Source organism: Artibeus jamaicensis, unplaced genomic scaffold (genome assembly GCF_021234435.1).
Source record: "Artibeus jamaicensis isolate MK-2021 breed Jamaican fruit bat unplaced genomic scaffold, CSHL_Jam_final contig_233, whole genome shotgun sequence".
Classification (NCBI taxonomy): domain Eukaryota; kingdom Metazoa; phylum Chordata; class Mammalia; order Chiroptera; family Phyllostomidae; genus Artibeus; species Artibeus jamaicensis.
This window is the reverse complement of record NW_026521486.1, coordinates 47,914,703-47,941,167: the sequence shown is the minus strand read 5'-3', so window position 1 is coordinate 47,941,167 and position 26,465 is coordinate 47,914,703. Positions and strand designations below refer to the sequence as shown.

General features: G+C 39.9%; 1 protein-coding gene and 3 non-coding genes across 6 annotated transcripts; all 4 read left to right on the top strand.

The window, feature by feature from the left end:
• Positions 1-994: 994 nt before the first annotated feature.
• Positions 995-26,465, top strand: KANSL2 (KAT8 regulatory NSL complex subunit 2). 3 transcript variants are annotated; one of them, XM_037135752.2, is made up of 10 exons: positions 995-1,083; positions 1,649-1,907; positions 2,710-2,888; positions 3,285-3,399; positions 9,128-9,291; positions 9,521-9,687; positions 10,734-10,830; positions 20,086-20,339; positions 24,436-24,555; positions 25,217-26,464. In XM_037135752.2, the coding sequence occupies exons 2-10, from the start codon at positions 1,657-1,659 to the stop codon at positions 25,346-25,348; spliced, it is 1,479 nt and encodes a 492-aa protein (XP_036991647.2). In that variant the 5' UTR covers positions 995-1,083; positions 1,649-1,656; the 3' UTR covers positions 25,349-26,464. The 3 variants fall into 3 exon arrangements, with proteins under 3 accessions (XP_036991647.2, XP_036991660.2, XP_036991654.2); XM_037135765.2 differs by lacking the exon at positions 995-1,083 and having other exon boundaries at positions 1,466-1,907; positions 20,086-20,237; positions 25,217-26,465; XM_037135759.2 differs by lacking the exon at positions 995-1,083 and having other exon boundaries at positions 1,467-1,907.
• Positions 10,919-11,055, top strand: LOC119043557 (small nucleolar RNA SNORA2/SNORA34 family). The gene has a single exon (XR_005081444.2). It is a non-coding gene; the product is annotated as a small nucleolar RNA SNORA2/SNORA34 family (small nucleolar RNA).
• Positions 23,777-23,910, top strand: LOC119043559 (small nucleolar RNA SNORA2/SNORA34 family). The gene has a single exon (XR_005081446.2). It is a non-coding gene; the product is annotated as a small nucleolar RNA SNORA2/SNORA34 family (small nucleolar RNA).
• Positions 24,859-24,996, top strand: LOC119043560 (small nucleolar RNA SNORA2/SNORA34 family). Its single transcript, XR_005081447.2, has one exon. It is a non-coding gene; the product is annotated as a small nucleolar RNA SNORA2/SNORA34 family (small nucleolar RNA).

The window sequence follows — 26,465 nt, the reverse complement described above, 5'->3', positions numbered from 1 at the left end:
TGAGTAAATTTCAGGAAAAGGCCTAAGGCCACTCTAATCTTTGGAAAACAGCACTTTTCCAAAAGTGTCCCACCACTTGCCTACTGTTATAATCATTTCTTGTGGCTAAACTGACTGCTGTTCTTGAGTGTTGTGAATTCTTTATGCTCACCTCCTCATCAATATTGGAGAAGTCTCTTAAGTGAAAACACAGATAAGGGTGCTTGAGAAGGTTGCAGTGCAAAAAAGAGCCAGAAAGGTTATGGGGGAAAAGTGTTGGTTCATTTCTACAAGAGATGAAAAAGAGAGGTTCTTTTAACAAGAAAACCTCTCAAAAGATGATAAAATTGGGATCGTGCCTGCCATTTACATTATTTAGCATGGTATTGTTGAGAATTTTAGAGAATCGGCATAAACCACAACTCATATTCCATTATTGTCAGTACAATGCTCTTTATGATGAGAGGCGAAAAGGGATAAAGAATGAGGGCTGGGTTCAAATTTGCCTCTTTCCTCCATTTACTACATGTTAGCCCATTCTTTTCCTCAGATATCTGTAAAATGGAGATTAATAGCCTTTACCTCTTAAAATTGTTTGGAAAATAAATGTTTACATACATATGTAATTTCCACACTTAGTTAAAACTCAGAAAAATGTTTCAGTAAATGAACTGCTCACAAAAGAAAACTAAGGTCTTTTCCTGTATAGACAGTGTCAAACGTCTGATTTTTTTTTTTTTTTAAACCGGTGGTGTAGGTGTGCTGAGAAAGCTACGCGCAAATCCCGCAGATCGCCTAACGGCATTCTACAAACCAGCCACGCTGTGAGGAGGAAATACCCCATACCCCGCGCTCGGGCCACCTCCCTCTGCCTGGGGCGGAGTCTCTGGGAGACGGATAGGTCATTTCACCTATCCCAGCCGCACATTTTCTCAGGGCCCTGCCCCCAGGCTTGATAGGTAGTTGACCTCAGCCAATGGTGGCGGGCCCCCGCGAACGCTGTAGCCAATCGGCGGTTGGGAGCCCGGAAAGGAGCTTGGTGGAGTTAGACGCTGCTATCGGCCCCAGTAAGGGTGAGCGGCGTGGCGCAGCTAGGCTGCACGGGTAAGAAGGTGTCTGTGCTTGGTTTTCGTCTCTGCTGTGAGGCATGCTGCTTCACCACTTTCGCCCTCAGCGGGCTGCTACTCTGCCTCAGTCAGCATCGGGGGCTCTCTCCTATGGGCTCGTAGGATCCAGATTCTCTGGTGCCCAGAGACTAAGTACAAAATGGCGCTTGCACGGGCAGCTGAGGAACGGCTAGGCTCAGCAGTGAGCTCTGAGGCGGGCCGGGACAAAGGCGGCGCGCAGGGAGGCGGCGGCGGCGGCGAGTCGCAGCTCTGCGGCGTTGCTGCTGTAGCGTGGGGCTGGCGCTGACGCTTCCTGCTCGTTTGCTTCAGTGGGAGTCCTTGCGACGCGGTGGTTGGTGTTCGGGGTGGGCGGGTGGCCTGGAGGGGTAAGTGGAGGTGAGGCAAAAACCCTAATGCCTGGGAGACCTGGGCCAAGGGGGAATACGGAGAGGGACTTAATCTCTGTCCTTCAGAAACTGCCCGCAGCCTGCCTGGGTATTGTGGAGGAGGCATGCATTTTTGGCCCGGGTGAGGGCTTTTTGATCTTTTGTGTTATCCTGCAGGTTTTGATATGAACAGGATTCGGATCCACGTCTTGCCGACCAATAGGGGGAGGATCACCCCAGTACCCAGGTCTCAGGAGCCCCTCTCTTGTTCATTCACTCATCGTCCATGCTCGCTACCTCGTCTGGAGGGGCAGGAGTTTTGCATTAAGCATATCCTTGAAGACAAGAATGCACCCTTCAAGCAATGTAGTTATATTTCGACGAAGAATGGAAAGAGATGCCCTTGTGCTGCCCCAAAGCCTGAGAAGAAAGATGGGTATATATGTGTAGATATTTCTTGTTTGTATTTGTCATTTTAAAGTGAAAGTGGAATGGGGTATGCTGTGCTCTTGGGTGTAGCTACCGAGTTTTTAGCTTACCTGCATGTAAAATTGGGATTATGAATATATCCTTGGAAAGTAAAAGAAATTAAAACGGTGAAAAGTGGAAGGACATGACTTACAGTTGGGTCTCTTAGATCATCCCTTTGGATCGTTCCCTTATCTTTAAAATAAAGGGATATTCTAGATTTTTCTTAACTCTGGTGTCCCTTGCAAGGCCATCTCTGAACCTTGTTAAATAATACACAAAATGTTCATTTTTCTGGGAGAGGCTTCATGGCTTTCATTATGTACAAAGATCCACACGGGAACATAACTTGTCTAGATAATTCTGTGTATACCCTTTTGATTTTAAAATTGTGTGTGACATCATGTATTACCTGCTCTGTATTGATATTGAAGTAAAATGTAGAGTTTCCTTCCAGAACCAGTTTTGAAAGATGAAAGTGGATCTCTTTGAGTGTTGTGAGGTGTCATCATTTTTATAGTTGGAATTTTTGTTTGCTGGGTAGTACATTAGATTAGGCTACGAGTATTTTCCTTTAGTAAAACCAAATAGTTGAGCTGACCTTGGGCCAGTAAATTACTCTGCCTCACTGGACTTTTAAGTATTTATAAATAAAGATAATGGTCATTTTGATTTCCTGAAAATGATCTAAAGATCACTGAATGTGAAAATCATTGAACTTTCTCAAGAAAGAATCTTGAGTATAAAATGTTAATATTTTGTCTCCATAGGGTGTCCTTCTGTGCTGAACATGCCCGTAGAAATGCTCTGGCACTTCATGCTCAAATGAAAAAGAACAATCCAGGGCCTATGGGTGAAACTCTCTTGTGCCAGCTGAGCTCATATGCTAAGACGGAGTTGGGGTCTCAGACGCCAGAAAGCAGTCGCAGTGAAGCCAGCCGAATTCTGGGTAAGGATCTTCTAGAATGAAAAAGGAGGAAGAAAGGTAACAAACTTATTTTGGTTTAGCACAGTACCTTGAATGTATATAGTACTTGATAACAATAATTCATTATCAATTTGGTGAGATTCTAGGATTGCTGTGTTCACCAATTCTGAAGTAGTGTTTGCTTAGGTTTATGTTCCTGAGTTTATGATTATTTTTTTCATTGCTGTTCTTATACTTATCTTTGCTAGGTAAGGTAATTTCAGGAAAGAGTTTTGAGTTGGACTTCCTGTCCTTTTGAGGGCATGGTTAACTCACTTAATTTTAAGATTTGGGTTGATGTGTTAAGTCATCTAGTTTTGTGTGGTGGAGTTACAGAGGTGGGAAGTCTTAATGGCTGCTCTCCCTTCCTTGCCTCAGATGAAGACAGCTGGAGTGATGGGGAGCAGGAACCCATTACTGTGGATCAGACATGGAGAGGTGACCCTGACAGTGAAGCTGATAGCATAGACAGTGATCAAGAAGATCCCTTAAAGTAAGTTGTAATTCCACATAAGGCTTCTAAATATTTTATGTAGTTAGTATGTGGAATGTAGTGTTGCATACTACTAAAAGATTAATAACCTAAGAGGTTTGAAGACAGCTATTTGTGAGCAGAAACAGCTTCTCTAAATTAAAGTATGAATTATTACCATCTTGCTTCAAGGCAGGATTTGATTCTTTTTTAGAAATCTTGTAATTTGGGAAAATTATGGATGTCAGATTTTATACCTGAGAAAGTATAGGGGAGAAAATAGAAAATTTCTTAGACATGCGAGTGGGAGGTGGGTTGAGAAATGCTTACATCAGTTAGATAAGAGGACTTTTTTTTTTTTTTAAGAGAGAGAGAAACGTCAATCACTTGCCTCCCCTAGGTACCCACACTGGGACTGAACCCACAACTTAGGTATGTGCCCTGACTGGGAATTGAACCTTCATTCTTTTAGTGAATGGGATGACCAGTGCTCCAACCAGCTGAGCCACCTGGCCAGGGCGAGAAGAGAAAATCTATGTGAATGCGTTCTTGGCTTAAACCCCAGGAATAATAAAGTGATTTTATTTGAATAACTACATTTTTACAGAGTTACATTTTATGGTTTTTTTTTAAAGAAAAATAAAAAGATGTGCCAAGAGTTTCCTTTGGTTTCATGCCTAAGAAAGACAAAGTGATTTAGAAACCAGGAAGTGAGTGATCAGCCTAATTATATCTTCCCAAGGTTCCTCTCTTTACATAACCCATGATCATCTTAGGAGTTGCAGAAGCATAAAAACATTTTTACTCCAAAGTCTCCTATTTCTCTGTCTCATGGTTTGGGTTTAGTTTAGGGTTTTTTTTTTTCTTCCTTTCTGACTTCTGTCTCTGAACACTAAACTGTCAGTTTAGGTAAAAGTATGTCAATAGTGGGAGAGGTATGAATTTCTAGATTAGCTTGTACTGAACTTCAGTTTTTTAGAGTTTTCTTCATTACCTTAGACTCTGAGGTTTAAAAGAAGTCATTTAGGGTTACATTTTCTGAGTAATTTCATCTCTGTCTTTTGAGTAATCTGTAGTCAGCAGTTCAGGAAGTACTTTTGTGAGCAGTCAGCTAAGTAGTTTGAGAAGGAATATTTGGTTTGTGGCAAGATTCTCTCACAGTAGTAACTTTATGCCAAGTGCATTTAAAATTTTTTTTTCATTGTGCGTCTAGAAATGCCAAACTTGCTGCTTTGAGGGGTCACAAAGTGACTGCTGGTGTGGTACACACTCAGCTTGGAATGTCTGGAAACTTGATTTTGTTAGTAACTTAGGGAAGATTCGTCTTTGGGGGCCATACTCACACTAACTTAACTTACAGTATACTGCTGTATAAACCAAATACCAGTTAAGTTATTATGAGATGTATAAATATTAAAATGGCTAGGTACTTGATGTCAGTTCCTCCTAAAGGGAACATCCAAAGGGGAAAAATAAAACCTTAAATACATGCAGTTATTAAGCAGTGAAATACAAGGCTTTCTTTAATTCTCTTAGTTGAGATTATTTAAAAAAATGTTTGCATCTTTAGGAATGTAAGAGTTAAATGTCTGTTCGTACTTACATGGTTACATATTACTGCCTTGTTATATTTAATACAAGGGTTTAATGAAATTCTTTTAACCAAAAATGTTCATCTTTGGTGCCAGTGTTGGTCATAACTGAGGCCACTTTTTGTATCAGTAACGATTTACAGCATATATTCACTTGCTTGTTTCAGAAAGGGTATTATTTGTATTTACGATGATGTCATTAGAGATGTATTCTAACTGGAGTTACTATATGTGATTTCCTTCAACGTGACCATTTACTTAATTGGTTTGTAAAATGATCTTTAAAAGCTTATTTATAGAAACATCCAATACTGGTGAAGTTTTAGCTTAAGAGTAATTGTTAAATATTTCTTTCACTTTTTAAAAAGATTTTATTTATTCTAGAGAGAAGGGAAGGGAGGGAGAAAGAAAGGGAGAGAAACAGCAATGTGTGGTTGCCTCTCACTAGTCCTAGGGACCCACCCCACAACCAGGCATGTGCCCCAATTATGAATTGAACTGGTGATCATTTGGTTCGCAGGCCTGCACTCAGTCCACTGCGCCACACATGCCAGGGCTTCTTTTACTTAAAAAAAAAAACAAAAAACATTTTATCATATGACTTTTGCAAGCAACCAGAACTTGTTTTGGTAAAGGTCATTTCAGGTTTTGCATCTTCATTGTAACCAAAACAAAGAAATTTGGGAGAATGACTTTCAGTAAGAGACACTATTTAATGGAATATAAGGGGACTCCTTTTTAAAACAAAATTTTAGTTTTTGATTACAGTTGATGTACAATATTGCCTTAGTTTTAAGCATACAATGCAGCGATTAGACATTTATATATAAAACTTACAAAGTGATCACCCTGATAAATCTAGTACCCATCTGACACCATACATACTTATCACAGTATTACTGACTCTATTCCTAACGCTGTGCTTTACATCCCTGTGACTATTCAGTAACTACCAATTTGTAGTTTTTTTTTAAACTTAAATTATTGTTTAATTACATTGTCTGTATTTTCTCCTCACCCCCTATAAGCCCACCTCCCTCCCTTGCTTCCACCCTCCCTTTTGGTTTTGTTCATGTGTCAATTTGTACTTAATCCCTTTACCTTTTTCGCCCATCCCCCTTCCTATCTGACAGTCATCAGAAGGTACTGTGCATCTGTCTGTTTCTGTTCTGCTTGTTTGTTTATTTTGATTTTTAAATACCGCATACAAGTTAAATCATACAGCATTTTTCTTTCTCTGTGTGACTTGACTTTACTCAGCACAGTAACCTCTTATAAGTCAATCCATGTTGCAAATGGCAAGATTTGTTTTTTATAGCTGAGTCATGTTTCATTGTTATGCACTGTTACTTTACCCATTCGTCTGTTGATGGACACTTTGGTTGTTTCACATCTTGGCTATTGTAAAACAGTGCTGCAGTGAACATACGGAAATGTGTGTATGTTTGTGTGTACAAAAACCTTTTTTTAAATAGTCTTTTTAAAATTTTTTATTTTAATTATTGTTCAGGTACAGTTTTCTGTCTTTTACTCCCATCCCAGCCCACCCACCCAGCTAAAATCTTTTATATACATGATTTAGTGTTTGGGGTTTCTTCAGTTAAATACCCAGAAGTGGAATTGCTCTGTCCTTCTTCATTTCTTGTTACAGCCTTTTTAAGTCTATTTTGTCTGGTATAAGTATTGCTACCCCAGAAGGTTTGGGGACTTCTCTTCCCAGCTCTGGGTCACCTGGAGCTGGGGGATGTGGTATGCACCTGGGGCCTTCACTCCTTAGGGGGACCTCCAAAGCCAAGCTATCCCTCCTGATTTTTGACTGCCGCATTTTTGTTTGGGACTAGCCTGTTCAGCGTCTTTACCCCCTCTACTAGTCTCTATGCGATGTCTTTAAATTTTTTTATTGATTGATTTTTTTTTTTTACGTTTTATTTTTTTTAAGTTTTATTATTTTATTTTTAGAGGGGAAGGGAAGGAGAAAGAGAGGGAGAGAAACATCAATGTGTGGTTGCCTCTCACGTGGTCCCCACTGGGGACCTGGCCCGAAACTGAGGCATGTGCCTGGCAATAGAACTGGCAACCCTTTATTTCGCAGCCTGTGCTCAATTTGCTGAGCTATACCAGCCAGGGCTGTTGATTGATTTCTTTAAAAAAATATTTATTTATTTTTAGAGAGAGGAAGGGAAGGAGAGAGGGAGAGAAGCATCAATGTGTGGTTGCCTTTTGCACACTTCCCTAGTGGGGACCCGGCCTGCAGCCCAGGCATGTGCCCTTGACTGGGAATCGAACCAGTGACCCTTTGGTTTGCAGGCCAGCACTCAGTCCACTGAGCCACACCAGCCAGGCCTAATTTTTAAAGAGAGAGAAATATCGATTTGTTTTTCCACTTATTTTTTATTTAGGCATTCATTGGTTGATTTCTGTATGTGCCTTGACCCAGGATCGAAACAAGAAACAAGAATTCAAAAAAAGCCCTGGCTGGTGTAGCTCGGTGGATTGAGCGCTGGCCTGTGAACCAAAGGATCGTGGTTCGATTCCCAGTCAGGGCACGTGCTTATGTTGCAGGCCAGGTCCCAGTGGGGGACACCTGAGAGGCAACCATACACTGATGTTTCTCTCCCTCTCTTTCTCCTTCCCTTCCCCTCTAAAGATAAATAAATAAAATCTTTAAAAAAAAAAAGAATTCAAAAAAAATGAGAGGCTTAGGAACCTCTGAGACAATTTTGACCCAGGATCAAACCTGCAACTTGGCGTATTGGGACGATGCTCTGACCAACGTGAGCTACCTGGTGAGGGCTTCTGTGTGGCTTCTTTATATCCTTTGTTGGAAGACTTTGTTAGCTAGATTTTAGGTGGTTCAGAATGATGGTGGTTCTGTAGTTTAGTTGTAGTTTTGATGTGCTCGTGGGAGATTCTGAGTATCACATTTACCAGCTCCATCTTGACTAGAAGTGTATTTCTTGAAGATGAATTCTGACATTAAAACCTTGACTTATATTGCCCTGGCTGGGCGGCTTAGTTGGAGTGACATCCTGTGCACTAAAATATTATGGGTTCAATTGCTAGTTGGGACATACACCTAGGTTTGCAGGTTCAATCCCTTGTTGGGGCACGAACAGGAGGCACTCGATTGATGTTTCTCTCTTACATTGATGTTTCCTTCTCCCTGTCAAATCAATAAACGTATCCTCAGGTGAGGATTAAAAAAACAACAACAACAGAAAACCTTGATTTATATTTGTGACTGTTGGAATAAAGGGATTTGGTTTTGGGGGAATAGCTTTTTTAAAAAAATCTATTAACTTATAATTGGCAGCAAAATTTAATAAAGTTGATGTGGATCATCTAAGAGTTTTGATAATGATTTAACCCAGGGTACTGTATTTTGAGAATGTTATCAAGAAAATGAGCTGAGGACAGTGATTAGCCTTAGCCAAGCCACTGTGGCCAGTGTTTGAGGGCCCACATAGGGAAGCTCCAATATAGGAATATATATTTTTTAATAGGGGCGTGTTTTTAAACTAGATGGTATAATCTTTTAATCTTTTGTACTTTAATTAAAATATGTTAAGATACATGCTACAATAAATTGAACACTTTTAGGTTGTGCCTGAGAGTTAAGTGATTTTTCTGTATTAGATGAAATATAGATGGTAAAAATTTTGAGTGTACTATAGCTTTACTTCTTTTTAAACATAATTCAAATAACTGGGAAAAATAATGAAACATCTTCCCTTCCTTATATTTAGAGATCATACATTCATTAATGTTCATTCTTGGAGATTTTTTAAAATAACAGTTTGGTAAGATGTGTGAAAAGGTTTTTGATAAGGTGATTGCCTCAGCAGTTGATTGCTTATTAAATAATGTCTAGCCCTGGCTGGTGTGGCTCAGTGGATCGAGTGCCGGCCCGCAAACCAAAGGATTGCGGGTTCAATTCCCAGTCAGGGCACATGCATGGGTTGCTGGGCAGGTTCCCCAGTAGGGGATGCCCAAGAGGCAACCACACATTGATGTTTCCCTCCCTCTTTCTCTCTCCCTCCCCAGCTCTAAAAAAAAAAAAAAAAAAAAATGTCTAATAGTTACCCTTTTCTCTTTTTTAAGCTTGAGTTTTATTACTGTGTTTTCTTATGCTTTGCTGAATTTTCTGTTTATTCCAGACATGCTGGTGTCTACACAGCTGAAGAAGTGGCCCTGATCATGCGTGAGAAACTAATTCGATTACAGTCTTTATACATTGATCAGTTTAAACGACTTCAGCATCTGCTCAAAGAAAAGAAGCGGCGTTACTTACATAATCGCAAAGTGGAACATGAAGCTCTAGGTGAGTTTTATGCTAGTTCCAACAACCTGTTGTAGGTCTGACGTGTACCTGCATGTGGGTAGTAGTTAGAGTTATATCTCTGTGTTGGTGTCTAGTGGAGGAGAGTTTGCTTTTGATGAAACTGCCTATCTTATGGCCCAAGATTTTTCTTTTTACTTCTTATTATTTTGGCGATGAGCCCTTAATTGGTTGCGTGGCAGATAACATCTTGACTGTTGTGTCTCTCCAGGTAGTAGTCTCCTGACTGGCCCAGAGGGACTTTTGGCCAAAGAACGAGAGAACTTAAAGCGTCTCAAATGTCTTCGGAGGTATCGTCAGCGCTATGGAGTGGAAGCCTTACTACATAGGCAGCTGAAGGAACGCAGAATGCTGGCAACAGATGGTGCCGCCCAACAGGTAGTTTGTGTATACATGACTAAGGTGTATACACGACTAAGGTGTATACATTTGCTTTATTTATAAAGTTAGGGTAATCGTCCAAGCACTGTTGGATAGTCTTGGCTCTGACTTACTGGGCGGGGGTATATTGAAAAGAATACTATCTGGAAATCCAGAGATGTGGGTTCTAGTCTCAGTTCATTCCTGACCAGTTCTGTGCCTGCACTGGTAATCTCTCTGGGCCTCTGTTCTTATCTGCAAACTGAGGGGCTGCCATAGAGTTCTCAGTTCTTTGGTTCAGAAATTAATTAGTTCAGAAATAGGCACAGGTTAAGCCCAAGTTCCTTGGGAACCTTGTTTTAGAAGGCAGAAAGACGGGTAGAATAATAGGAGCAATGAATATGGCAAAGTAAGGTTTGATAGGAAGAGAATTCATGATCACTGTTAAATTTGTTTCTTAGGCTCTCAGTCTCCGATTTAATAAGAGTAATTTCATTTTTATGTTTTTGAGATTCCACATAAGATTAAAATTTGGAAAGTGTTCTGCTAAAAGATAAACTAGTTTAAAACCATTAGTCTGTATCACATTTTCATAATAAGGAGAAGTAAGAATCAGATTAAGGTTGATTCATTTGTCAATTTTAATTTTTTTTAAAGATTTATTTATTTATTTATCTTTAGAGGGGAAGGGAAGGAGAGAGGGAGAGAAATATCAGTGTATGGTTGCCTCTAGTGTGCCTCTAGTGTTCCCCTGCTGGGAACTGGCCTGCAACCCAGGCATGTGCCCTGACTGGGAATCGAACCGTGGTTGCTTGATTCCCAGGCCCGCGCTCCAATTTTAAATTTTTGATTAAAATTTTTTTTTCTTTTACATAGTGTTGGTGAATAATTTAAATGCTGAATTTTCTAGCATTTAAAGATATTTCTTTCTAACATATTGTAACTAAATATTCTTAGATAATTGGTTGTATGTTCTTATGTGGGTTGGTGTGTGGCTTTTTTTTTTAATTGTTTGCTTATTTTTTGGTTTTTTTTTTTTACTTACCTGGTTTTTTCCATTTTAGGCCCATACCACTCGTTCCAGTCAGAGGTGCTTGGCCTTTGTGGATGATGTTCGTTGTTCTAATCAGTCTCTTCCAATGACCAGACACTGCCTTACCCGTATCTTTTTACTCTGTTCAATTTGCTAGCTAGACTGAAGGCTAGTGGGAAACTCGTAGTTTGTGAAATTTAAGGACTTTGTTTTCCTTTGGCCCTGAATCAAGGCCAGCAGTTGGCTGAAGCTGCTGGTTTCAAGCAGGAGCCTAAAGCAATGTCTTTCTATGGTCTGTTGGCCATTTCAGAGCTTAGAAAATGTAATGGTCAATTCATTAGAAAGAAACATCTGGGTCATTGATAATAGATGTGGGCTAGTATTTATTTGTAGGCAGTTAATACTGGGATTCCAAAATACAGAGGTCCATGATATTACCTGTTTGTTAGAATTATAACACTGTTAGGTTCAATTATTACAAAAAAATTACAGTGAGTTTTCTATTAGTAACAATAGAATAATTCTGAACTGTGAGCCTCCTTTGAATATTACCCTTTTATATGGTCAAAGCCCTAACTTGTAGTTTTAGACTTCATTTAAATTGGAAACTTTCTATTTACAAAAATGGGATGATTACCCTCTAGATAATTTGCCTTTGAACCATCATAGAATCTTTTGATGGTGCCGTGGGACTGTACCTACTATCAGGCCACAAACAGTTTTGAACTGTTTATCGTGGGGTGTAAGTACATCTTTATTGTGGACATTGTTTGAGGAAGTTACTTTTCATTCTAAAAGCCTTTGTTCAGTATGATCTTAATTATATGAAAGGCATAAGTCTTGCTGGATTTCATTTACCTGGCAAGGGATAGAACATTTGGCAAGTAAAAAGTATGTTTTTTTTTTTTTTTCCAATAGAAAGAGGAGAACCCTTCCCTTGGTCTTTTGAAAGGGAAACATTTTATTCTATTTTTACCAAATATATTACAAATTTGTTACTGCAACAAATTTCTCCTTAAGGGATTATTGTCCTTATATAAAATGCTTGTGCAAAGTAATTAAAAACTCGAATGCCCAAAATGTAATTGGGAAAAGGCTATTTTTGGACAGATTTAAAAATAGAAATGGCTGATAGTTGAATAGTGCTTATCATTTTATTTTTATTTTTTTTATTTTTCGTTATTTTACTTGTTCAAGTACAGTTTTCTGTCTTTTACTCCCATCTCAGCCCACCTCTCCAGCCCTACCCGGCTTATCATTATTTTAAATCAATGAAATAGGAAATAAAACAAATGTTTTAATCTATAAATTTGATATATATGATTTTAATAAGAGTCAGTTTCAGAAGTTGGTAACACTCTGGTGAAATGGGCTTTCTAAATGCTTCCAGCAAGAATATAAACTATATAACAAAGCAATTTGACAATATTCATATTCTTTGATATGAAAACAACACCTCTGAGAATTTATTTTAAGATCATTAAATGCAGACCAGTATTACATAAAATTTCTCTAGTTGGAGGCTGTCTTAAAAATTTTTAGAGATGAAGAAAGTTATGATACAGCATAACATGGAACATGTTATTAAACATTGAACAAAATTTATGAATGACATGGGAAACATTTGATGATAACAAAAATAGGATATGGAATTCTGCAAAGTATGTTTTAACTACATGGAACTAAATTAGTGGGAGGGAGTATAATAGAAATGTGACTATTTTTGGAAGCTGGGTTTATGAATGCCCTTTTTCCCCTCTGCTTTGTACTCCTTAGGTTTTCTTCAGTGGTTTGAATTACATTATAAGATAAAAGAAAAAACCCAATCTACAGGTACTAAGGAGTATTTTAGACTTCTTATAGTACTATATACTCTCACAGTTTATTAGAATATTAGTATTTTAAAAAGCAGAGTTGAAAATGAAATGTTTGAAAAGAAGAGGGAAATATTTTTTCTTTTATGCTCTTTTCCACTCCATAGTTGATTAAGTCACTTACCCTTCCTTAAGTCCTTATCCCAGAGGAAGATGCAACTGCCAGTGGTGACCTGTTAACTCTTTACTGTGGTCTAATGAAGACGGCACTGGACTGAAAGTGAAGGACACAGACTAGGTGTAGGTCAGCCATTCCCTTCTCTCCTCTGTTGTCCCCATCTGAAAGGAAAGGGGGTGGAGAAGATGAGGGGAAGGTTTTCCAGGAAATGTGCTATTAAATAAGTGACTTGTGATAGTCCTCTAAGTTCCATGAAAAAAGTTTTCATTAAAACATTTCATTTCAATGGATTAACATTTTAAAATATTAGTAATTTAAGATTGGGCTTTTTAAGTACATAGAAACTGTTCTCATTGGATTCATATGTTCATTCAATCACTTCCATTCAACAAATATCTATTTTGTATCATTTATTCTTCCTTTAGAGTAGAGATTCTCAACTGGGGCTCATTTCGTCCCATTTAGCAATGTGCAGACATTTTTGCTGGTTCTAACTTGAATAAGGATGCTACTGACATCTAGTGGTAGATGTCAGAATGCTGCCGAACACCCTACAGTGCATGGGGCAGCCAGTGTCATTAGTTGTGCCAGCGTTGTGAAGCACTGTCTTAGAATAATGGATTGGAAAAAGTGGCTTTATGTAAGAATTTTTATTTGGTTTAAAAATTCAGATGTGTTAATTAGATTTTTTGTTTTTAAAAAATTACCTTATAATTTTATTTTATTTTTAAGTATATTTTATTGATTATGCTATTACAGTTGTCCCAGTTTTCTCCCCCTTTATCCCCCCCTCGGCCCTGCAGCCCCCAGCCCTCCAGCATACCCCTCCCTTAGTTCATGTCCGTGGTTGTACATATAAGTTCTTTGAATTCCCTGTTTCCTATACCATTTTTAACCTCTCCCTGTCTATTTTATGCTTACCAGTTATGCTTCTTATTCTCTGTACCTTTCCCCCATTCTTTTCTTCCCCTTTCCCACTGAAAACCCTTCATGCGTTGTTCATTTCTCTGATATTGTTTCTGTTCTGTTGTTTGCTTAGTTTTGTTTTCATTGTTTATGTTTTCTTTTTTCAGTTGTTGATCATTGTTTGTTGTCATTTTACTGTTCATAGTTTTTGATCTTTAATTTCTTAGATAAGTCCCTTTAACATTTCATATAATAAGGACTTGGTGATGATGAACTCGTTTAACTTGATCTTGTCTGGGAAGCACTTTATCTGCCCTTCCATTCTAAATGATAGCTTTGTTGGGTAGAGCAATCCTGGCTGTAGGTCCTTGCCTTTTGTGACTTCAAATACTCCTTTCCAGCCCCTTCTTGCCTGTAAGGTTTCTTTTGAGAAATCAGCTGATAGTCTTATGGGAACTTTTTTGTAAGTAACACTGTGCTTTCCTAATTGCTGCTTTTAAGATTCTGTCCTTACCTTTAATCTTGGGTAAATTAATAATGATGTGCCTTGGTGTGTTCCTCTTTGGGACTCTCTGGGCTTCCTGGACTTCCTGGAAGTCTATTTCCTTTGCCAGATTGACGAAATTTTCCTTCATTATTTATTCAAATAAATTTGCAACTTCTTGTTCCTTGTCCTTCTGATACCCCTATGATTTAAATATTGGAGTGTTTAAAGTTGTCCCACAGGTTCCTAAGCCTCTCCTCATTTATTATTTTTTTTGAATTCCTGTTTCTTCATTGTGTTGCAGTTGCATGTTTATGTTTTCCTTTTGTTCCAAATTGTTGATTTGAGTCCTGGTTTCCTTCCCATCACTGTTAGTTCCCTGGATATTTAGCTTTAGTTCAGTTTGGGTAGCCTTCATTTGTTCCTTCATTTTTTAACCAAGCTCAGCCAGTTCTGTGAGCATTTTGATTATCAGTGTTTTGAATTCTGCGTCAGATTGGCTGTCTCCTTGTTGTTTAGCTCTTTCTCTGGAGTTTTGATCTGTTCTTTCATTTGGGTCATATTTCTTTGTCTTTCTTTTTTTAATATATTTTACTGATTATGCTATTAGAGTTGTCCCATTTCCCCCCTTCATTCTCTTTCACCCTGCACATCCCCTCCCACCCACATTCCCCCACTTTAGTTCATGTCCATGTGTCTTAAGTTCTTTGGCTTTTTAAATTTTTTTTAATTAATTTTTTAATTGATTATGCTGTTACAGTTGTTCTATTCCCCCCTTCATTCCCCTCCACCCTACCCCCCCATCCCCACCATTACCCCCCTTTAGTTTATGACCATGTGTCTCAAGTCCTTTAGATTCTATATTTCCCATGCTATTCTTGCCCCCCCCCCATCTATTTTCTATCTACTGTCTATGCTACTTATTTTCTGTACCTTCTCCCCCCATCTCCTCCTCCCACTCCCCTGTTGCTAACCCTCCTTGAGATCTTCATTTCTATGTTTCTGCTCCTGATCTAGCTGTCCTTTTAGTTTGCTTTCGTTTTAGGTGTGGTTGTTAATAACTGTGAGTTTGTTGTCCTTTCACTGTTCATGTTTCTTTAACTTCTTTTTCTTCGATAAGTCCCTTTAACATTTCATATAATAAGGGCTTGGTGATGATGAACTCCTTGAATTTGATCTTATCTGAGAAGCACCTTATCTGTCCTTCCATTCTAATTGAAAGTTTTGCTGGATAGAGCAATCTTGGTTGTAGGTCTTTGGATTTCATGACTTGGAATACCTCTTTCCAGCCCCTTCTTGCCTGTAAGGTCTCTTTTGAGAAATCTGCTGACAGTTTGATGGGGACTCCTTTGTAGGTGACTGTCCCCTTAGCTCTTGCTGCTTCTAGGATTCTCTCCTTCATTTTAATTTTGGCTAATGTAATGATGATGTGCCTTGGTGTGTTCCTTCTTGGGTCCAACTTCTATGGTACCCTCTGAGCTTCCTGGATTTCCTGGAAGTCTATTTCCTTTGCCAAATTGGGGAAATTTTCCTTTATTATTTGTGCAAATAAGTTTTCCACTGGTGGCTGTGCCTTTCCCCTTTCTGGTACCCCTATAATTCGGATATTGGAGCGTTTAAAGATGTCCTAGAGGTTCCTAAGCCTCTCCTCATTTTTTTTTGAATTCTTGTTTCTTTCTTCTTTTTTGTTTGGTTGTTTCTTTCTTTTTTCTGGTCCACTCCATTGATTTGAGTCCCAGTTTTATTTCCATCACTATTGGTTCCCTGTGCATTTTCCTTCATTTCACTTAGTGTGTAGCCTTCATTTGTTCATCTAATTTGCGACCAAATTCAATTCTGTGAGCGTCCAGATCGCCAGTGCTTTGAACTGCATCTGATAGGTCGGCTGTCTCTTGGTCGCTTAGTTGTGCTATTTCTGGAGCTTTGATCTGTTCTTCTGTTTCAGCCACTTTTTTAATCTTGTCACACCTGTTAATGTACTGAAGGGCGGAGCCTTAGGTGCCCACCAGGGTGGGGCAACCCAGTCTCTGGGTTGTGATGCAGAGAGGGAACAATGGCACTTACTTCGCTCTCTGTAGGACCTCAGTTCCTTCCACTGCTTCCCCCATGCAAACTGTGTCCTTCTGGTGCTGGTTCCCGGGCGGGTGTGCTTGTGTATGTTCTAGGACCCTGTGGGTTTCTCCAGCGAACTTTCCTGTGAGGCTAGCCATCTCTTCCTATGCATCAACCCCCAGAGGTGTCTTCAATTAGTGTTTCGAGGCTTTGTTTCCTTGCACGGGGACCCTGGATTACGAGGTCTGTCTCCCTCCCCAGTTATATGCATGTGAATGTGGAACTTCCCAGTCAGCCAGCTGCCTTGCATGTAGTACCTCGCTTCATTCTTATCCCCTCGCTGGGTCCGCCTGCTGCCACCCCATGCTGGGGGTCTTCCAACCTTTGCCTATGCACCAAGGGTCTGCCTGCTTCCGTCTTGCACATCCAGGGTGCCTTGCGTGTCTGGTGTTGCTGCTTCTTGTACTGTGACCCTTCTCCACATGGTCGCCTGACTCCACCCCACCTACTGGTCTGGATGAATGTATCTGTTTCAGCTCCTTGGCTCTCCCGACTTACATATAGTTCAATTTTGTCAGTTCTGATTGTTATTTTGTTTCTAAATTGTCCTTATATTGGTTGCAGGAGGAGGCATCGTGTGTCTACCTACGCCTCCATCTTGGCCAGAAGTCCATATTTCTTTGTCTTGATGCCCTGTTATATTGTGGGGCTGGGGGAGGGGCCTTAGGTGTTCTCCAGGGTGGGGCAACCCTCCTTGCTGCCTTGTGCCACTGCCTGTGGGGGAGGGGCCAGAGAGGGAACAAAGCTGCTCACTTGCTCAGCTCTAGCCCCACTTTCCACCAAACTCCCTGTGAGACTGGGAGTTTCTCCCACGATGGCAACCCCCACTGTAGTTTATATTTAGCTGCAAGTCTTAGTTTCCCATTCAGTCCACTGCCTTGCCAGAGGACCTCTCAGCCAGCCCCACCTACAGGCCTGCACTGTCCTCCACCTTTCCAAGGGTCTTCTTCCCCACTGGACTGCCTGTCTCCTTCCTACCAGTCTGGGTGAATGTTTCTTTAATTCCTTTGTTGTTGGAGTTCCATGCAGTTTGATTTTCTGGCATTTCTGGTTGTTTACTGTTTTTAGATTGGTGGTTATCCTCCTCTTGGTTGTGTGAGGAAGCAAAAGGGTTTCTACCTACTTCTCCATCTTGACTGGATAATTTCATTTTTTTAATTTATTTTTCAATTCCAGGTGACCTTCAATAATCCTGGATACAATCAGTTTATAGGCAATTGTGTTTTCTTACTTAAAAATAAGCCTATATTTGAAATAATAGGAAAATAACTGTGCAGTCAGGAGTTTTAGAAATGATAACACTTCAGTAAAATGTTTTTTAAAAATATATATTTTATTGATTATGCCATTACAGTTGTTCTATTTCTCCCCTTCATTCCCCTCCACCCTGCACACCCCCTCTCCCACCATTCCCCCCTTTAGTTTATGACCACGTGTCCTAAGTTCTTTAGATTCTATATTTCCCCTACTATTCTTGCTCTCCCCCTATTTTCTACCAGCCATCTATGCTACTTATTTTCTGTACCTTCTCCCCCCCTTCTCCTTCTCCCACTCCTCTGTAGCTAACCACTCCATGTGATCTTCATTTCTGTGGTTCACTCCTGATCTAGCTGTCCTCTTAGTTTGCTTTTGTTTTAGGTGTGGTTGTTAATAACTGTGAGTTTGCTGTCCTTCACTGTTCATCTTTTTTATCTTCTTTTTCTTAGGTAAGTCCCTTTAACATTTCATACAATAAGGGCTTGGTGATGATGAACTCCTTGAATTTGATCTTATCTGAGAAGCACTTTATCTGCCCTTCCATTCTAAATGAAAGCTTTGCTGGATAGAGCAATCTTGGATGTAGGTCCTTGCCTTTCATGACTTGGAATACTTCTTTCCAGCCCCTTCTTGCCTGTAAGGTCTCTTTTGAGAAATCAGCTAACAGTCTGATGGGAGCTCCTTTGTAGGTGACTGCCCCCTTATCTCTTGCTGCTTCTAGGATTCTCTTCTTCATTTTAATCTTGGCTAATGTAATGATGATGTGCCTTGGTGTGTTCCTTCTTGGGTCCAACTTCTTTGGGACTCTGAGCTTCCTGGATTTCCTGGAAGTCTATTTCCTTTGCCAGATTGGGGAAGTTCTCCTTTATTATTTGTTCAGGTAAGTTTTCCACTGGTGGCTGTTCCTCTTCCCCTTCTGGTACCCCTATAATTCGGATGTTGGAACATTTAAAGATGTCCTGGAGGTTCTTAAGCCTCTCCTAATTTTTTTGAATTTTTTTCTTCATTCTTTTCTGTTTGGTCGTTTTTTTCTTCCTTCTGGTTCACCCTTTGATTTGAGTCCCAGTTTTATTTCCATTACTGTTGGTTTCCTGTGCATTTCCCTTCATTTCAATTAGTTTAGCCTTCATATGTTCCTCTAATTTGTGACTAAAATCAACCAGTTCTGTGAGCATCCTGATCACCAGTGTTTTGAACTGTGCATCTGAAAGATTAGCTATCTCTTGGTCGCTTAGATTTATTGGCTCTGGGGCTCTGAGTTGTTCTTGAGCCATGTTTTGATCTGTTCGTGCTTGTTACGCATGAGGAGAGGAGCCTTAGGTGTTCACCAGGGCAGGGCCGCCCAGGTCGCTGGTTTGTGACTCTGTATGTGGGGGCAGGGTCAGAGAGAGACAATGGTGGTCCCCTCTGTCACTTCCTGGTGCTGGGGACTGGGCAGTCCATGTCACTGCTTGCTCCTTCACTGGTTTGGGGTTTATCTGGGCGAATGTGTGACTGTGGTCAGCCCTCAGTGGGTCCGCCTGCTGCTACTCCACACCTGGGATCCGCCCACGGCTGCCCGGTGCACCCGGGTTGGTCAGGTGGGTCTTTCCTGCCCGACCCTGCTCTGCTGTTGGCTTTGCCCCTCTTACCAGTTTGGCTGAAGGGTTCGCTGTTCTCATACTTCCATCTAATTTGATTTTCTATGGTTTGGCTGCATTTTTGTTGCTAAAACTTTGTTGTTTTTAAACTTGGTTGTGCCAGAAGGCAATGTGTTTCCACCTACGCCTCCATCTTGGCAGAAGTCCAGTAAAATGTGTTTTGTAGAGTAACTTGAACTGGAGTTTTGTTATTTTATTTAATGATTTCAATTTTGATTCATCTTACAGAGCTTCTTGTCAACTTGGAAAATAATAGCCCTTTTCTGCTTCTAGCCCTAGGTTATCATGTTAGAGCTGGAGCACTCCTGGAGTACTTTCTTCCATGGGCTTTCATAAGGGAAATTACCTTCTTCCCTTTCTCTGTGGCATAATAACAGGAGACTCCCCTGCACTAACACCCCTCCCTCCCCCCAAAAAGGTATAGAAATATATTTTTACTTCCTTTTAGTCACTATTAGTAGAGCTTTCATTTTCCCCAGCCCTCTGCTGCTTTAAGCAAATTTATCATGTAAATAAACATTTTGGAAACAAGGTTCAAAGAGATTTTGCAAACTTTTTGCCAGTCTGCTTAATGGAGCACAGACAACTTTGTATATCTCTCGACTCTGGACTCTTGGAAGGTGTTTGGTAGAGGACTCAGTAAGCTATTTGAATTTTTCTTGACATGTTCCTTCTGAATAAGTGTAGATTCCTAGGATTGTTGCTCTTTTCTTAGCACTGTATTTTTAAATGTTTTGTGTTTGACCTTATAAAGAGAACAAGATTAATGTTTCCTGTTTAAATGACTAGGATTTTGAAATGGGGGTTTGGGACTAGTGTTAAATTACTGGTAGATCTAGAACTAGAAAAATTGCTAACCGCATTTGGTTCTATATCCAATCTAACCCATTATTTTGTGTAGTCCATACCTTGAGTTTTCATGGCAGACACCTCCTCTATTTTGTACCTCCTCCCATAGATCCATTTTATTTCCCTTGACCGTTTTTCTACAGATATATGTCAGGATATGAATCAGGTTCTCTTCAAATGCTGCCAGGGGTCTGAAGAGGTACCCTGCAACAAACCAGTTCCTGTAAGCCTCTCTGAGGATCCCTGCTGCCCACTGCATTTCCAGTTGCCTCCTCAGATGTATAAGCCCGAGCAGGTACTGTCTGTGCCAGACGATCTGGAAGCCGGCCCCATGGATCTGTACTTGAGTGCTGCTGAGCTTCAGCCCACTGAGAGTTTACCTCTGGAGTTCAGTGATGTAAGTTAGAGAAGCTCTGCTCTGGTTGGCCCTTGAGGCAAGGCCTTATTTATTAATGGTAAGAATAGGTTAGTCTTTTGTGGTTAGGAGAGTTGATAAACTTTTTGAAATGATACATACATGGTTGTATGTGTATGTTAGCCTATTCATTTATGGACAGTTTAAATTGGCAGAAGTTTTTCTGAGAAAATAAGGGAAACTGTAAAAACTAAAGGAATTTGGAAAGTCAAGATTATGGTTGGATTTGGTGTAGCCAAGAAATTCAGTACCCATCCACAAGGTGAGTGATTCACCAGAATCTTACTAATAAAACCAACAAGTTCTGACATTGCTACTCTTGACAGTGTAAACTTGTGTTTTGGCTGTATAGTAAGTGGTTTCATTTTCAGATTAACGTGTGTCCCAATAAATTACTCTAAACTTACCTTTGGTTACTGTTTTTGTTTTTTTAAGATTTTACTTATTTTAGAGGAGAGAAAAGGAGGGAGAGAGGGAGAGAAACATCAGTGTGCGGTTGCCTTTTGCACACCCCCTACTGGGGACCTCGCCCACAACCCAAGCATGTGTCCTGACTGGGAATCGAACTGGCAGCCCTTTGGTTCACAGACCTGCCCTCAGTCCACTGAGCAACACTGGCCCTGGTTACTAATTTTCAGTTCTGATGTTATTACACATTCTATTGTGAATGGACTAGAACAGCATTGATCTCCCTGAGTATTTACTTTTATAGCCTTCTAAGTATGTACACTACTCTGCTTTTCTCAGCTTGTTCTTCCATTAGCACTAGCCCATAAACCAGCTCAGATTTTGTTTCCCTGGTTGGCACTACCCTACCATGTGACTAAGGATCAATTGACATTGCATCTTTGTCTTGGCACTTTGCTTAATCTTCTGGATAAAGGTCTTCATTATTCTGAAGATATGTCTCTTGCATTTCATAATAAAGGTATCTTACATAATATGTTTAAGGGGACACATCTAAATGGAAAATTCCATATAGGTTGCAAGATTGTTTGCCAAGGACAGAGGCAAGGTTAGTATATACGGTGGCCTCAAGATACACTAAAAACTAGGTTACGGTAATAGCTGAAAAACATGGCATTAAGAATAAACTGATGGTAATTTTTTTTATGATTTCCCCTTCCTTTATATGCAGTGTACAAGTATAATAAATTTGTGATTTGTATTCATTGATAAAGCTTTTATAATCCTGATTATAGTTACTGTTTAAAAAGTTTCTTTCACACAGATTCATAGAATATGAGAACTAGAAAAAGACCTTAGAGGTTATGTACTCTAGTGTTTCCCAGACTTCCACTGAGATTATGTTGCAGAGAGTGAGTGAACAGGTCACCCTTGATTGAGGAGGACAGATTTTTGTCCACTTCCTTCATTTTACATGTGAAGGAAACCCAGAGGGGTACCTTTATTTTTAAAACTTAGTAACACAAGCCCTGGCTGGTGTAGCTCAGTGGATTGAGCACAGGCCTGTGAACTAGAGGATCGCGGTTCGATTCCCAGTCAGGGCACATGCCTGGGTTGCAGGCAGGTTCCCTGCAGGCCAGTTCCCTGCAGGGGATGCACTAGAGGCAACCATACATTGCTCCCCCTCTCTCCTTCCCTTCTAAAGATAAATAAATAAAATCTTTAAAAAAAAAAACAACTTAGTAACACAAGAAGCTCTATAGGGTCTAAAAAATAACCAGTACATCACCCAATTCTCTTCAAATATTAATGTACATATGTAAAACTAGCATGTGTTTTATATAGAATCTACTAGATTATTAGTGTTTATGTCATCTGGTCATTCCCAGAGCCATTTCTGTTGGACCATTTGGACCCTAACCCTCCTTTCACTTGTTTTCCCCATGTTTTAAATGATGTTTTCTTTTTCAAACCTTTGATAATCTAGAGTTAAGAAAATACAACTCTTCCAATATGTTTGAAGATTTTATTATTTGCTCTTTGGAGAATGTATACAAAGTGTTAGTGATTGTAAGTTGTGACTACTATAGGCAAAACCTGACATTTTAGTACTCTTAATTTTAAAAAGTATTTAAAAATACATGTCAGATTTTTTAATATTTATTTTGGGCATGGATTTCTAAAAGAATGTTGAGGGGAAAAAACCTTACTTTTGAGAATCCAATGGGTTTTTAAGGTAAATCTTGGTTAGAGGTAAAAATGGTAAACAATGAGCTATTTGTAATTGGTAATCTATTCTGTTCACGTTAATGTACTTTTGATAAACCACATAACTTATTAAAAAGTAGTTTTATTCTTAAATCTTTGGAGGTAAAAGTTCTCAAGAAAATGTTGGAACAAAATTCAGTTTTAGAAAAGGATTTTTGTCTTCTCACAAATTCTTTATATATTAGTATAAAATTTTGCTGGGAAGTAACAATTTCTTAATTATATGAATTTCACCAAGCAATTTTGTTGTGCGTATTCTTAGGTATCATTTCTATAACTTGTTAACAACTTTTTTCATGGGAGGGCCAGTTATGAGCTATTAATATGGGTAAAAATTCAGGATATTACATTCATCTGTTTTCTATGCTTTGATTCAAGGATATTTGGCAAGTAACAACCTACTGACTTAACCCTGTTACTTTGAGTTTTTGCTTTATTTGTGTGTGAGGGAGGTTTTGAGAGTGGAAGAAAAATGGATTCTCTTAAAATATTTTGATCTTTGTGTCTCTTAACATTCCTGTTATGGTAAGCATTTCTGCTGATTGTTTTTTCCTCTCTTATTTTAGAATCTTTTCCCCAATTTTAATCCTTGTAATAGACAACACTGAATATATGAGAAAAGTATCTTTCTCATATATTTTTCCAGTATCTTTCTTTGAAAACATTTCCAGGCCATTGTCATCTTGAGATTTCAAAACCTTTTGCCTCGCCACTTAAATAGGTTCTTTTAAATTCCAAGTTACTTCTATCATAATTTTGCGTAGTAAAAAATTGAAGAAAATAGTTAACTGTCTTACCATGTGAGAACATTGGTTTCTGTGGGTATTATAGAAGTTTCTGAAAAGTACACACCTGAGATGAATGTTAGGTAGTTACGTAGCTGACTGTATCCCTTTCCCTGTGTTTCTGCTTAAATTGAGCAGATTTAAGTCCAATATTCTTTTACTTACATTCTTTTTTTTTTTTAATTATTTCGAAGATGTGATTCCTGCTTCTGGTGATTCACACACCAAAGAAAGGGAAAGGATTTGAACTTCTAAGATTTATTTAAAAGCATACACTAAGTGAGCTGGGGGAGCTTCTTGTGAAATTAGATTGCTGGAAGCAGAGCCTGTATAAAGTGGATTGTACCTGGGGGAATACAAGCCCTTGGGTAATTTTCACTCTTAGGCAGGAGAGTTTAAGAGAAGCCTCTTAGAAAGCAGTGCCATGAAAGTCTCCTACACGTCATCTTTGCAATGCTTTAGGCCCTGAATCAAGACCAGTGGTTTATCATAGCTACTGGTTTCAAACAGGAGCCAAGAGCAGTGTCTTCCTGTTGTCCGCTGGCCATTCAGGACCCCAGTGGGAATGACCAATTCAATTAGAGGAAACAGCTTATAGAATATCATGTCTTTTAATTTTTTTTAACAGCAATTGGACAATGTTAAGTTTAAGAATCAGGAACTTGCTCTGTGGATATAGGGACTTAACCAAAACACTATTTTGTAGCCATTAAGAGGGACTGAGTTTTTTGTCCTTCATTTCTTTTTTCTCTCCCTTTCCTCCCACTTTCGCTTACTGGCTTGCTTTGTGGCTTATAAGATTGTTAATCAAGCAATCTCATATTGTCTAATATTTAAGGCAATAGTTCACTTTAATTTGCAATTTTGCTGATTGAAAAAAATAGGCTCTTTAAAGCTACTATGGTGGTGTGTGCTTTATATGTGGCAGCAAGAAAAAAGGCTTAGTGTTTTTGGATCTTATCCAATTTTCTGGACATTAAGGGAAAGTTTTTGATTTAGGGTAGGTAAGGGGTAAGGGAAGATGGGAAAATTACTTTGTGGTTTGCTGACACACATGCCACCTTGAGCTGATTGGTGCATTGGGTATTGCTGATAGGCTTTTCTGTTTCTTTTCCTAGGACTTGGATGTTGTGGGTGACAGTATGCAGTGTCCTCCTTCACCCTTGCTTTTTGATCCTTCACTGACCCTTGAAGATCATTTCATCAAAGACACTGCTGAAGTTCCCGTGGATATTTTGGCAAGTGAAGAACAACCCCAGCCAGGCTTCCCTCATGTAGTCATGCAGCCAGCAGTCTGTACTCCGGGCAGTGAGTACGGTTGTCATGCACAGAGACTGAAGGTGCCCCAGATGGCAGGTCACCAGAGAGAAACCCTGCTTCGCATCTCAGAGAGCAGGACACAAATTTATTTAGTTAACTAGACAAAGAATTTAGGTAAACTGTTCCTTTTAAGGGAGAGGTTAGCACCGGAATTATTTTCATCGTAGGGTAAGGGTAGGTAATGTGATTTGGTTTCTTTCTCAGCCGTGGGAGGGATTTGAATGGCCCTGACTGAAGACCAGCAGTTACACTATAACTGCCGGTTTCAAGCAGAGGCCCAGAGGACTGTCTTCCTGTGATCCGTTGGTGGTTCTGGGAAATGAGCACAGAATGGCTGTTTTCATTGGGAAGAGACAGCCCACAGCTCTCCCTCCCACTGGGAGAGCCTCAGGAATGCTTCAAGTAATGGCTTCTGGCTTTAAGAGTCAGGGACAGTTAAGTATGGGGAAGAACAACTGCCCAGAGTTATTTTAGTTCTACTCTTGTTCTTGTTGCTCCGATACATGGACATTATTAAGTCAGATTCATGCTCAGACCATGACAGATGCATTTGTAACCAAAGTGACTTTCTTTTAACAGGGCCATATGCAGATGGCTGGAGATGGGTGCAGATTGCAGGGATCTCGAAATTCTGAGCAAGCCTCTGCACCATTGCCTCAAAGTGGAGTGGCTACTGCCAATGGGAAGCCAGAGCACACTTCTGTCAGCTGATAGTTTGTTTTGAGAACCATTTGACTTTGGAGGATTTGAATTTCCCATTCTTTAATTAAATAAGTATTTCTGACCAGCTCGCTCTCTAAAGGACAAACCCAGACTAGTTGGTTTTTCTTCTGGGTTATTTCGTGCTGTAGTCAAACATCTACCACATTTTGGGGGAAGGGACCAGTAGTATCTAAAAGTTGTGAGTGTCTTCCCTCTCTGGGCAAGGAAGAGACGGGAGAACCCTGTCACAGCTGCTGGGATTTAGTGAATATTTGGGACTCTGTGTCTACGGGGAAAGCCATCTTTATAAGGGCATTTCCCAAGTCTTGGAATAAACCCAGATCGGTGTTTAGGTGGGAGCTGTGTACTCTTGGGATGTTGATGGGCCCAGTGTCTGGTTATTGCTATCTAACAGCCTGTGTTTTAGCCTTTTCTCACCTTGCACCTAATTGGGTAATCTGATTCCCCTCCCCCCACGGAAAATAGCCCATAGGACTGGGCCCTGCTTAACCATCCATCTTGCTTCTAACCTATGTAAATTTCTGTGGTGACTATCTTATGTAAAATACCATAAAAAGTTATTGTATATAGTTTCTATTAAATGTTAAAATGTTATGAAAATATAAAACAGTTGATTGAATGTTTGGTTTGTATTGGGGGGTCCTTAGGGAGCTGTTTCTGATGGGAAAGAGAAAATGGGGCAGGATATATTTTGATCCCAAGAAGTAAATACATTTTCAGTAACCTACTTGGGGTTCGGTTTGCAGGATAAGATAAAGACCTGTTAGAAGTAAACGGAAAGGGTAGGACCTTATTAAAGCCTGCCTCTCCTCGGTGCTCCCTACTCCTGCTCCCATGTTTGTCATGCCATGTCTGATTATCATTTAAAAATTCTCCAGGCTGGGAATGTATATAGGTAAACAAAAATAAAACTCCCAGCCCTGGCTGGTGTGGCTCAGTGGATTGAGCGCCGGCCTGCGAACCAAAGGGTTGCTGATTTGATTCCCAGTCTGGGTGCATGCCTGGGTTGTGGGCCAGGTCCCTGGTAGGGGTCATGTGAGAAGCAACCACACATTGATGTTTCCCTCTCTATCCCTCCCTTCCCCCCTGTCTAAAAATAAAATCT

Bases quoted from the DNA above. Each gene is read 5' to 3' on its own strand.
- KANSL2 (XM_037135752.2), top strand. From the start codon at position 1,657: ATGAACAGGATTCGGATCCACGTCTTGCCGACCAATAGGGGGAGGATC. The intron at 2,889-3,284 runs GTAAGGATCTTC...TCCTTGCCTCAG, and splicing joins TGAAGCCAGCCGAATTCTGG to ATGAAGACAGCTGGAGTGAT. The intron at 20,340-24,435 runs GTAAGTTAGAGA...TTCTTTTCCTAG, and splicing joins TACCTCTGGAGTTCAGTGAT to GACTTGGATGTTGTGGGTGA.